At 39.6% G+C, this 13,029-nt stretch overlaps 1 protein-coding gene across 1 annotated transcript; it reads left to right on the forward strand.

The window, feature by feature from the left end:
* The first annotated feature begins 5,622 nt into the window (after window positions 1–5,622).
* Window positions 5,623–12,759, forward strand: micu2 (mitochondrial calcium uptake 2). The gene is made up of 12 exons (XM_028982747.1): window positions 5,623–5,809; window positions 7,033–7,168; window positions 7,405–7,436; window positions 7,531–7,606; window positions 7,755–7,802; window positions 8,191–8,273; window positions 8,989–9,045; window positions 9,132–9,232; window positions 9,452–9,623; window positions 11,511–11,619; window positions 11,788–11,945; window positions 12,036–12,759. Exons 1-12 carry the CDS (start codon window positions 5,633–5,635, stop codon window positions 12,135–12,137), a joined length of 1,251 nt encoding a protein of 416 aa, XP_028838580.1. The 5' UTR covers window positions 5,623–5,632; the 3' UTR covers window positions 12,138–12,759.
* Window positions 12,760–13,029: the final 270 nt, after the last annotated feature.

Genomic DNA, 13,029 nt, shown 5'->3' on the forward strand with positions numbered 1-13,029 from the left:
AATGGGGACATCTATACATATAGTAAGTGTGTGTTGGTGTTGATCGGAGGGGTAGAGGTGGAAAGAATGCATGCATGCAAAAAGAACATTCAGGTTCAAAACTGTTTCATGCAGTCAATCCAGATGTGGATCACAGGTTCTAATTAAAGAATCTTTCGAGATTAATCACCACAGCATGGCTGACACTACTTTGCACCAAGAAAGCCAACCAGCGTCAACGGTTTTCACTGTCTGATGAAAGCACCAGAAACATTTGATGTAACATCTGGCTATACATATTTGCTTTTGTTCTGCCAGTGTACTCTCAGGCTGTGTCATGACTGAGAGCGTGAAGGAGAATGAAGCGCACTGGCCAACATTTAGGGGGAAGCCTGGTCTTTTTGGGCAAGATGGCATCCACCCCAACTGGGCGGGCGCCACTCAGTTGTCTAAAAACAGTTGAACCAAAAAACAAAACTGACTCAGTCAGAGACCGGGCAGCAGACAGACTGGCTAAACAGAGTGTCTTCCATTTGCGTAGAGTCGCCACCCAGCGTGTATACTATTGACACTGTGTCTTTACCTCACTCTATTAAAACAAGAGATTCTACAAGAAACGTAAATAATAAAACTCATAAATATGCTGACACTGTGTCTGTTCCACGGGCTGGGCAGGGTGTCTGTTTCAGCAACTTACTACCCGTTAATATCACTCCTTCTGAACGTACCACCAGCACCCCCGATATAAGAATTGGATTATTAAATGTTAGATCCCTTACACCTAAAACGCTCATTGTCAATGAAATTATTACAGATCAGGGGTTTGATGTACTGTGCCTGACTGAAACTTGGTTAAAAAAAAACGAATTTGTAGCATTGAACGAGTCTAGTCCTCCTGGATACAGCTATGTACACCAACCTCGCTTAACTGGAAGAGGAGGTGGCGTTGCAGTAATTTATAAGGATAACCTCGGTATTACTCATAAACCCAGACATGGATTTAACTCTTTTGAGATTCTACATACCAATATAACTCATGTAGTCTCACAAAATAAAAATCCTAAATTCATTCCATTGATTATTATTTATAGACCCCCTGGACCTTATTCTGAGTTTCTTAGTGAATTTACAAATTTTGTCTCCAACTTAGTTGTATCTGTGGATAAAGCCCTAATTGTCGGCGACTTTAACATCCACTGTGATAAATTAGAAGACTCACTAAGAACCGCATTCCTGTCTTTATTAGACTCAGTTGGAGTTAACCAACATGTAACAGGACCTACTCACGAAGGTGGTCACACGCTCGATCTTGTGTTGACCTTCGGTTTAAATATAGAAGATATAGTTACTCTTCCGCAATCTGAAATGATCTCAGATCATTTCCTCATTGCTTTTAAAATATGTCTCAGACACAATAAACTCAATCCCCCTCATTATAGAGACAAACGGACAATTACATCAAGTACGGCACAGAGGTTTATTAATACCTTACCAGATTTATCAACGCTGATAAACTCATCGTCAGACCCCGCTGAACTCGACCAAGCAACCAAATGTCTAGAATTAACACTGCGTAGTACGTTAGATATAGTCGCTCCCCTCAAAAGGAAGATAGTAAGAGATAAAAACTTAATTCCTTGGTATGATGATCACACGCACTCGCTTAAGAAGACCGCCCGGAAATTAGAACGCAAAGTAAAATTAAATGTATTCCGAATAGCATGGAAGGAGAGCCTACTTAACTATAAGAAGGCTCTTAGCGCGGCTCGATCAACGTATCTGTCCTCGTTAATAGACAAAAGCAAAATTAATCCCGGATTCCTGTTTAAAACTATAGCCAAACTAACCAGGAATAAGACCGAAGTGGATACTACCACTCAATATCATCATAGTAGTGATGATTTTATGAATTTATTTAATACTAAAATAGTCACGAATAGAGAGAAGATTAAAAGCACAACAAATAATTCCGCCGATATTTCCATGGAAAATAATCTTCTAATAGCTGACCACCGATTAGAACGATTCAACCTTATTAAAGAGCATGAATTAATCAAATTAATCTCGTCATCAAATCAATGTACTTGCGCTCTGGATCCAATTCCAACAGCACTCGATATTCTAAATTCTAGCCTCAAAATTGTTAACTCGTTGCTTAGTACCGGCCACGTACCAAGTTCGTTCAAGGTAGCAGTCATTAGACCCCTGATTCAAAAGCCGGATCTTGATCGCAGTCAGCTTTCAAATTATAGACCGATATCCAACCTTCCGTTTATATCAAAAATCTTAGAAAAAGTCGTAGCCCAGCAGCTGAGCGCATACCTAGACAGTAACAATATCCATGAAGTCTGTCAATCAGGATTTAGACCTCATCATAGCACTGAGACAGTGCTGGTTAAAGTGGTCAATGACCTGCTGTTGGCCTCTGATCAGGGACGCATCTCGCTGCTTGTCCTGCTTGATCTGAGTGCAGCCTTTGACACTATCGATCACGCTATTCTCCTTGCCAGGTTAGAGAATGTTATTGGGATTAAAGGAACAGCCCTTGAATGGTTCAGATCATATTTGACCAACCGATATCAGTTTGTGGACATCAATGGTGTTTCGTCTTCACATAGTAAAGTAGAGTTTGGTGTTCCACAAGGTTCTGTCATAGGTCCGTTACTTTTTTCCCTATACATGTTACCTTTAGGCGACATCAAACACGGTATTAGCTTTCATTGCTACGCTGATGACACACAGCTGTATCTGTCAGCAATGCCAGATCAGAGGCAGCATCTGAACAAACTAGAGAATTGTCTGAAGGACGTTAGACAGTGGATGCTCACCAACTTTCTCCTGTTAAACCCTGACAAGACAGAAGCGCTTGTACTTGGGCCTCAAGCAGCCAGGCATAAGCTGGCTAACTACACCATAACCCTGGATAGCCTTTCCATTTCACCAAGTATTGAAGTAAAGGATCAAGGTGTCATCATTGATGCAGGTCTCTCATTCAATCCGCACGTAGATAATGTCACTAGAATAGCATTCTTTCACCTTAGAAATATTGCGAAAATAAGAAATATAATTTCAATGCATGATGCAGAAAAGTTGGTCCATGCATTTATTACATCAAGGTTAGATTACTGCAATGCATTACTGTCTGGATGCTCTAGTAGGTGCATGAGTAAACTCCAGCTAGTACAGAATGCTCTAACTAGAACTAGGAAATTTGACCACATCACCCCAGTCTTACAAACACTGCACTGGTTACCCATCAAATTTAGGATTGACTACAAAATCCTACTTTTGACCTATAAAGCTCTAAATGGTCTCTGAGCGAACTTTTAGTTCTTTATGAACCGCCACACCCCCTTCGATCAATGGGTGCGGGGTCACTACTGGTACCAAAAGTACAGAAGGTCACAGCTGGGAGCAGATCCTTCTCATATAGAGCTCTGCAGTTGTGGAACGGCTTGCCTGTCAGTGTCCGGGACTCAGACACAGTCTCAGTGTTTAAATCCAATCTCAAAACCTATCTGTTTTCTCTGGCTTTTTGTTAAAGTCCCAGACACTCATTTCACTTCACTTTGACGCAGTGTCAATTATAAAGTCCCTAGTTAGGCTGTCCTAGTTAGGGTACCAGGCCACTGTAGCACCAATATACCACTATAACCACATATTTCAGTATCGGTCGTACAGTGCAACCGTCTGCCGCTGCTTCTGTTTGTTTTCTCCGAGACACGGAATCAAGCGCCCAGACTTCTGGCAGACCCCAGTGAAGAGACCAGCAAATAAATCCTGGTTCCTCACAACTGCTAAACAAGGACATTTAATGAAACGAACCAGAGGGTCACCACAGCCACCACCACCGTTACAACTACAGCTTCAGGGATCTTCAAGTGGACCAGTAACATCATTATGGACAAGTAATCCAGACCATGACACTGTACTACATTCTGGACTGCTCCAACCCTACAACTGTAGGACTTTATTATTATATCATCCCCAACCCTGCACTGACACCATTTGCAGGCTCACTCTACCCTGGAAGGGGGTCCCTCTCTATATCACTCCTTCCCAAAGTTTCTTCCTTTCTTTTTTTTTCTCTCTCCTAGAGTTTTTTTTTTGTGTGGAGTTTTTCCTTGTGTGCAGAAGGGTCAAGTGTGGGGGGTGTCAACTGTAGGCTAGGTACTTTACAGTATGTCTCACAAAGCCCATTGAGACATACTGTATGTGATTTTGGGCTATATAAGAAATAAATGTTGTTGTTGTTGTTGATGTTTGCAGTGAGTTAAGTAGAAAATTAGCTCTCAGCAAAATAATTGTGACTGTATAGTTACGTATGCAGTTTTTCTGGACTGCAGGTAAATTAAAAACACACATCATTATTTGGAGATTAGGATACAGACTCAAGAAAATCATTACACAACTTTCAGGTAGTGTTGTAGTCAAGACCACTTCAACCGAAACCAAGACATTTTCTTGACATACCGAAGGACCATTTTCCCCCATTTCAAGGGTAGTAGTAGTGACCTAAGTGAAGTGGCTGTCCCTGTAACTACTGATTGTAAGTCGCTCTGGATAAGGGCGTCTGATTAATGCTGTAAATGTAAATGTTGTCAGATTGGTTGTAGTTAGTTATATTTCTCAAAATCTCAACATGTGAACATTGTCCCAGCACCCCGCCGTCTCCTTTGCTGATGGGCGAGAAGTAATGACACTGTTCTGAGAGGATTTTCGCTTTTTTCTGAGACCAAGACCACGAAAAGTAAAAGCAGCCTTCCTAATGCTTTCACACTGCTTTCAGGCGACCAGTGTGAGAGTTGCGAGGCCGCGGTCCCTCCGCAAAGGTGACAGTAAGAATGGTGTTGCCAGATCTCGTCAGAAAGTGGTCGTGGTTGTGAAAGCCATGTTAATTAAAAGTTTTACAACGCGCCTCCTCAGCACACCTAACCATCCATTTCAACAGCAGTCGTAGATCTCGGGTCTCACATCAACTAAATCCGAAAATATGTGTTAGTAACCAGTGTTACGATATCCCGCATACTCAATCAAACCGAAAACCCTTACATTTGGCCACAACTGTAAAACTGTATATTTAGTGTAGCCAGTTGTGTAATAAAAATAAAATGATTTGCTTGTTGAGCTTACAACAGGGTCAATAGGCCACGCCCTATGAACTAGTCTTATTTCGTCTATTTTTAACAAACAAGCTGAACCAGTTCGCCAATGGCGTGCCGGGAGCTGCAGGTGGCGTCATCTGTAGAACTAACAAGTAGTTTTCGAACATATGTTTTATTAACGTATGTATACAAGACTATTTTGTGCATACGATCATTTATTCTGAACAATCTGAAAAAATGCCTTAGCATTTGACGTAATATTATACGTCACATATTTTTCGATGTTTTAACCACTACTGACGGGTGAGTTTCAAATACACAGAGCATACCTGATTAACGCTTAACCAAATTTATAATTTTTGGGGGGAACATACAACGTACAAAGTGTGAAAATATGAACGCTCATAAGTTATATAAGTGTAAAAGTCTTTCAAATGCGGGAATTCTGTTTTGAACTTTGTTAATGGATTGTCTTCTGCTCTCATTTTCATCGGCTCTCGTCTGCGCAGCCGCAGAAGAAGCGCCACTTTCTCCGCCTTTGAAAAAAAATGGCGACCTGGGGCAGCGTCCGTCTCGGTCTCCGGATCTTTCTACGGAGAACCTGGTCCGTCAGGAGGGTCGGCGCAGCCGCGGTGGGGTCTGTCGTGGCGGGAGGTTTACTGCTCAGAAATGACCACCACGGACCACGGACTGTCTGGCCTCACGCTGTCTGTGCCGAAGATACGGTAGGTGAACTTAGTAAACAGTTCATTAAAATAACCCAAAAATGCTACTAATCTGATGATGGCTGAAAGCCGTGACTGTTGTACATGTGGATACTATGTACGCGGTGTGTGTTGGCCTGGTGGATGAGCTGTGTTATGTGCTGGTAGATAAAGAACACACCTAGAACTTTTGATCCCTCACCATCCCTGTGCTGCTCGTGTCACAGCCTGTTGGTGTGGGTGTGTGAGAGAGAGAGAGAGAGCGAGCGAGAGAGAGAGAGAGAGAGAGAGAGAGAGAGAGAGATTACTTATTGACTGCCCTTTACATTATGATAATGTAACATAATTACTCAACAGTTATAACAGTGCAGCCTGTCTTCACATCTTTGCTCCAATGTAAGAAACTTGGTGTGCAAGTTTTTGTTATTTTAAGAAAGGAGCGTCTGCGTCACTGCAGAGTGATGGTTATCTGTTCAACCACTGAGTTTAATACGCATATTGTGTGCTTGTTTGCTCAGGCCGTTGAAATCTCTGGCTCAAGTGGACGCCGTGAGCCCAGTATTTTCTATATACATATATATGGAAGAAAAGTACCTAGCCTTTTTTGTTTGTGTAATTACTTCTGTAATGCAGCTTTTCATTATATTTTTATAAACAAATTGAAATATGTGAGAAGACGATGGCAGCTACCTAATTCTGCATGCTTGAAACCCCCTCCTGTCAATAAAACACGTCCGAAGAAACACCATGCTGTCAGACACCCAACTGTTAATATTGTACATGAAATGTGCCAAATCAATCAAACCCATCATATACAGAAACAGACGCATCTGTTTTCTGTTTTTTTTGTTGTCTACTTTTATGTTGCACTGTAAACTGGAGCCACGTCTTCTCGTCTCTCTGTATATCTGCACAATATATAGAAGAGATGACAATAAAGGTTACTTGAACTTGAACTATTTCACTGCTATAACTGCTTAACACGCCTTAATAAGAACTGTTCCTTGGTACTCCCAAAAAACAAATACAAATGCCTGAGCACTAGATCCTGTCTCCTCCTACGGGTTTTTGATGATGCTTGTGATCTGTTATATTCGGAGACCACATCCAAAACAGACATGCATATAGCTTATCAGTGACTAAACGGTTCTGGTCGGCAAGCTATTGAGTCCAATGTTTCACGTCCAATGCAGCGTCTTGAAAATATACCCGTTAATCTCACCTGATTATTTTCTCTCTCTTAGGAGACAGAGGGCCCTCCGCCTCCGCCCTCGACAAGGCGTCTTCGCTTCAACCAGTTTGCTTCGATGATATATGAGGACGAGCCCTACATGACCGCACGGGACTTCCTGTTCTCTGTCATGCTAGAAAACGTTGATCGTGAGTTTCGCTCTGTTCACAAATTAATTTAAAAATAGGTTTTATTTAGCCATTAGCAAGTGCTCATTTAGGTCAAAGGTCATTCGCTTTGTAGTCCCCGGTGGTAAGAAGTGAGGTTACACTGAATACTTGAATTTTGATAAAATACCACACACTGAACAGCTGACTGGTTAGGGCTATGAAACCTGTGCTGTGTGCACATCATTTTCATTTGTGCTAATTTGTTTAAATTACAGGAAAGTTACACAAAAGAGTTCTGACAAAAAAAGTAAGTTTTTATCTTTGAAGTGTTTTGTCCAAATGAAAGAAAACTGAGAATGAATATTTGTTTTAGGGCTTTGATATTTATGATACCTTAACAGGAAGTGGACAAAATGTTGATCACTGCATCACGAGCACAGCCTGGGAAGACCTTATTCAGGACCATTGGAGATTCTGGTGAGTCTCCTGATATAATTGGATTTACCTGTTAAAAGAACTAGGGCTGTTTCGTTTCCTTATATTAAATATTCAAAAATGTTGTTTCAACTCTTTTGTTTTAAATATGGTCCGTGTTGACATGAGATATGTTTTACCCACCGTTCAGGTTTAATATCCTACACGGAATACCTTTTCCTGCTGACCATTCTCACCAGTAAGTCTTCGTGCTTCCCTACATGTAATGCTGAGCATTTTGAGCTAAATGCTCAAATGCTAAGACTAACTTATCATTAATCGCCTCATTCTTGAGAGCTACTCTGTCATATTTAACATGAATATATACTAGCATTAAAAAGTATAGTAAATAGTAACGAGTACAGCTCTCCAGGAATGTGTGTAGCAGCTCACCGGCAGTTGTTCAACCTTGTCTAGTAAAACTGTTTAATAATGCAGAGCCTGCATGGGACATGCTGGAGTCTAGCAAACACATTGCCTGGATCAGTTTCTGCTTGATACAAGCACCTGACTGACTATGATTCCAATGCTGCTCTTGGAATGACTGAAATTGATGTTTTAACTGGAATTGCGCTGTGTTATTCCAGAGCCACACACTGGATTTCATATTGCTTTCAAAATGCTTGATATCGATGGCAATGAGCATGTGGACAAAAGGGAGTTTCAGAAGGTATGTTGCATTGCCGAGGCCAGTGTTTTAAAGACAATGGTTAATTTTTGCTTTGGTGTAATGCAATTCACTGGTCAGCATCTGATGTTTATAAATCTCCGTGGTGGTGCCTGCAGAATTATTTCATGTTCCTGGTAACCATAGCAACAGATGGTGCAATATATATTTTTTTGGTCCGTTTTATTCAGATTTTTAAAAACTTGTTGTTTTAGAAACACATACATACACCAGGTGAACAGCTTATTATTATATTAATATTACTATGTTAATATATTATTATTTATATTATGATATAAACCACCACATGCTAATTCCACAAAAGATCTGTATAACTATTTGGCATGTTTCAAGTGGTGTGGATTCAATTAGTGTTCATCACTGAAGAATTCTCCTTTTCTCTTCAGTGCATGGGTGCAAAACAAAACATACAGTGGCTGTGACGCTGTTACTGTAGACGCTGCATGTGCATAAGAAATAGTCAGGGAGGAGGATGTGGGTTGTTCACCGCTGTGTACTGCATAATTGCTGTAGGTAGCATTTAGAATTAATGCTCAGTTGTGTTTCTTATTGCTTGCATTCCTTGGATGATTCGTAAGGTTGAGCAGAGGTATGTAAACATAAACCTCAGATGGTAATATCCTTAGTCATGACTGGTTGCAAAATAATTTAGCATCGGCCAACTGTGCGAAGTGAATTTTTTCCTTTGTTTTCAAAGATGAAGTACATAATTGGGAAAAGAAAGCCCAAACCACAAGCTGAGGGCGATGCAGAGGTACATACAATAAAAAAAAAATTATTCAACTCCGGATAAGTGACATGATGTAATGTAGTAAACAGAGTACTTCTGAAAACCATAAGAATCTGGCCACAGAGGATGGAGACGAGGTCAACACCACCCTGCAGGCTTTCTTCTTTGGAAGTGATGGGAGAAAGAAGCTACAATATCAGGAATTCCGCAGGTACCGTTTTTCATATCATGTTGTTTGTTGATGCATTGTTTTAAGTATATAAATCCCAATACATTCTACATATGATATTATAGACCATGTGTATGTCAGTTAATAAAATAGGTTTTGGGTCTCTCTTTCTCTTTAGTTATTGGGGGTCTGGTACACAAGAGAGCTGATTTGTGATTATGACAATTGTAAGGAAAAAATAATGATAATTCCATCATTCAGGTTTATGGAAGACTTACAGGCTGAGGTGCATGAGATGGAATTCATGCAGTTCTCCAGGGGCATGGACACCATGAGGAGAGAGGACTTTGCAGAGTGGCTCCTGCACTACACAGATGAAGAGAACAATGAGGCCTATTGGGAGAACATGAGGAAGAGAATTCCAACAGGCCAGGTAACATGGAACTCTACTAGTCCTTTAGATAGCTGTGGTGAGAGCAATCATTTCTACTCTGTTCTAGGGCTGAATTTCTAGGGCTTTTTATATATACCGAGCTTAGCATAAATGAGTACATCAATCAGTAGCTCAATGAACAAAATTTCACAAGGCTGGGTTTTATTGAACACTTATTTAACTCCATAACATGAAATTGAGGTTAATAATATAACTTAAATCACAAATTCTTCAGTTTTGCTAAAATTGGTTGAAGCACAAATGAATACACCCTGCAACAAAAACTACTACATCTGGTATTTTGTATGACCACCATGATTTTCAAGGACAGCACCAAGTCCACTAGGTATGGAATGAACAAGTTGGTGACATATCGCAACATCTATCTTTTTCCATTCTTCAAGAATAACCTCTTTTAGAGCCTGGATGCTGGATGTAGAGTAATGCTCAACTTGCCGCTTCAGAATTCCTCACACGCGTTTGATTGGGTTCAGATCAGGAGACATACTTGGCCAGTCAATCACCTTCACAATGTTCTTCTTCAGAAATGCAGCATTGTAGTGTTGGAAAAGTGCACGACCACCAAGTGCACGGAGTGATGGCAGCATCTTCTCCTTCAGTATAGAGCAGTACATTGTTGAGTTCATGATCCCATCAATGAAATGCAGCTCCCAAACACAAGCAGCACTTATGCAGCCCCACATAAGGACACCACCTCCATGTTTCACTCTAGGCACCATGCATTTCTCTTTGAAATCCTCACCTTTACGACACCATACAGTTTTGAAACCATTAGTTCCAAAAACAGTGATCTCATCACTCCAGAGAATAAAGTCTTCATCTCCTTCATCATTGGCCCTAGCAAATCCTAGGCGTGCTTTTTTGTGCATGGGCTTTAGGAAGGTTTCCTTCATGGACGAGAACCATACATGCCATTCCTCTGCAGTGTGTGCTGTATGGTGTCACGGGAAACTGTCACTCCAGTTCAGCTTTCTACTGCTTTAGCTAACTGCATGCCGGTTTTCTTCAACCCTTCTCATCAGAAGACGCTCCTGTCAAGATGTTAACTTCCGTGAACGGCCTGGATATCTCTGTAAGATGGGTGCTCTTCCATCTTTCTTAAATTTCTGGATCAATTTTGCTACAGTATTTTGACTGATATGTAAAGCTTTGCTGATCATCTTGTAGACCTCACCTTTTTTTGTAAAGAATTGATTTCCATTCTCAGATTTTGAGACATTTCTGTTCCATGTGGAGCCATTGCTGACAGCATGAAATGGGAAGGGCTTTTCTTTGTTACGTAATGTCCTTTTATAGTCTCCTGTCTGCTGGACACCTCTTAAATGAATCATTAGACTAACGTGTGGTTGAATGCCTGTTCATTCGAATTTTGTAGTCTTTTCTCCTAAGACTATAATTGTGGTGTACTTATTTTTGCAACATTTTATATATATAAAACTATATATATATTTTATATTTTATATAAATGAAAATTATAGTTATTTTTTCTCATATTTCATTTACAAGTAAAATGTGTGGTCCATTTGAACGATTTAACGATTTGGATATGGGTCTTGGACTCTAAATGCACAGTATGTCTTACTGAAGGAAATAAGCTGCATTGTTGCATCCAAATAGCAATTGCTAAGAAGGAACATGTGTGCATTATGTAATGTGCATTATTAGTATAATTGTGATGCTGAACAGTTTTCCAGCACATTTTTAATCTGAAACATAAAGCTCATTATAACACACAATTAGAAACAAGAAACAATATTAGCAACTAGAAACAAATTCAAATGCATAATTTTTCAATAAATTATTATTTTTTTATTGTCAAAAACATTTCAATCTTTTACAGATATTTATATTTTTCTATTGTATTAGAGCATAACATTTGAAGAATTTAAAGCATTTTGCCTCTTCACCAACAACTTGGATGACTTTGCCTACTCTGTGAAGATGATCAGTGAAGCTAATCAGCCAATAGGAATGGGTAATTTTACTTTCTCTGTTATATACAATATGTATATTGTTTTATAAAAATATTCTTGTACCTATTTAAATATTAATTGTGTAAAAAAAAAACACAGAAAAACACAACACAGCACATATATTCTTTGTATGTTCTGCATAATAAAATTGTTTTTTTTATGTTACATAGCTCAGTTCAGAAGAGCTGTAAAGATCGCCACAGGAAATGAACTTTCTGATAACGTGTTGGACACAGTGTTCAAGACTTTTGATCTGGATGGAGACAACTGCCTGAGCCACAAAGAGTTTATTGGTGTCATGAAAGATCGAGTTTTGCGTGGGCTGAGGGTAAAAATTACATTTTTTTGATGGTCAATTCTAGGCTAAGGCAGGAGACACTACTGTCAATAATCAGTGATTGGGGAATTGTGCTTGCAGGTCCAGCCGCAGTATGGCTTGCCGGATTTCTGGAAGTGTGTGAAGAGGGAGACTTTGAAAGGAGCCCAGGAGGCAATTGGTGGGGCCCGAAGCCCATTTTAATTTTTTTTTGAAAAAGAACTAAAGCTTGGCTTACATATCTGCATTTTTATTTGATTAGGACATAAAATTCCCATATTTGCAGATGAAAATGTTGTTTGCATATGTTTTAAAATGCACTACACTTTGCCACAAACATTCAGATGCAAAAACTATACTTGCAATGTGACTATAGATTAAACTATATGAATTCTGAGCTGACTTTTATCACTGCTATTAGAGCCGTAGGTTTCACAATATGTGATGAGTCACCAGATTTTGCATCCTGCACATGTGTTAGTGTATATACTCACACACACACACACACACACACACACACGTTCCTTGTCCCACCAGCTATTTAATGTTCTTGGACTTTAGTCTGTGACTTAAAATGACACACCACCTAATTTTTCCTGTTTACATGTTTAGTTTCTATATTGTGAATTTGAACCTGTGGATATGTTGTGGAAAATAAAGATTCCAGTAAAGAGATAATGCACATTATAATATCATTTGCGTGTTAAACTACACAGCACATGTTCTGCATTCTTATTAAAGATATTTTTAAGAGTTTGTTTTTGTAATTCTGTTTTACTTGTATAACCACATATTGATGAAATAAAGTTATGAGGGTATGGTTTGACTAGTTGGATGGTGTGGGATCTTTTCTCTGCATCAAAATCACTGAATCAGTAGGCTGCAGCCCAGAGCAGTTTATGAATCTACCCTTATCAGCTCCTCAGAAGATCAATATAAATTAAATAATCATGAACACACAACCAAGACAATTAAATACTAGCAAATATCCAGACCAAAACAAACACTGAATTAATAACCCAAGTGAAACAAAATAAATACTTGTTTAAGAGATGGAGAAGATGTGTGTGTGTGTGTGTGTGTGAGAGAGAGAGAG

Source organism: Denticeps clupeoides, chromosome 6 (genome assembly GCF_900700375.1).
Source record: "Denticeps clupeoides chromosome 6, fDenClu1.1, whole genome shotgun sequence".
In the NCBI taxonomy this organism is placed as follows: Eukaryota; Metazoa; Chordata; class Actinopteri; order Clupeiformes; family Denticipitidae; genus Denticeps; species Denticeps clupeoides.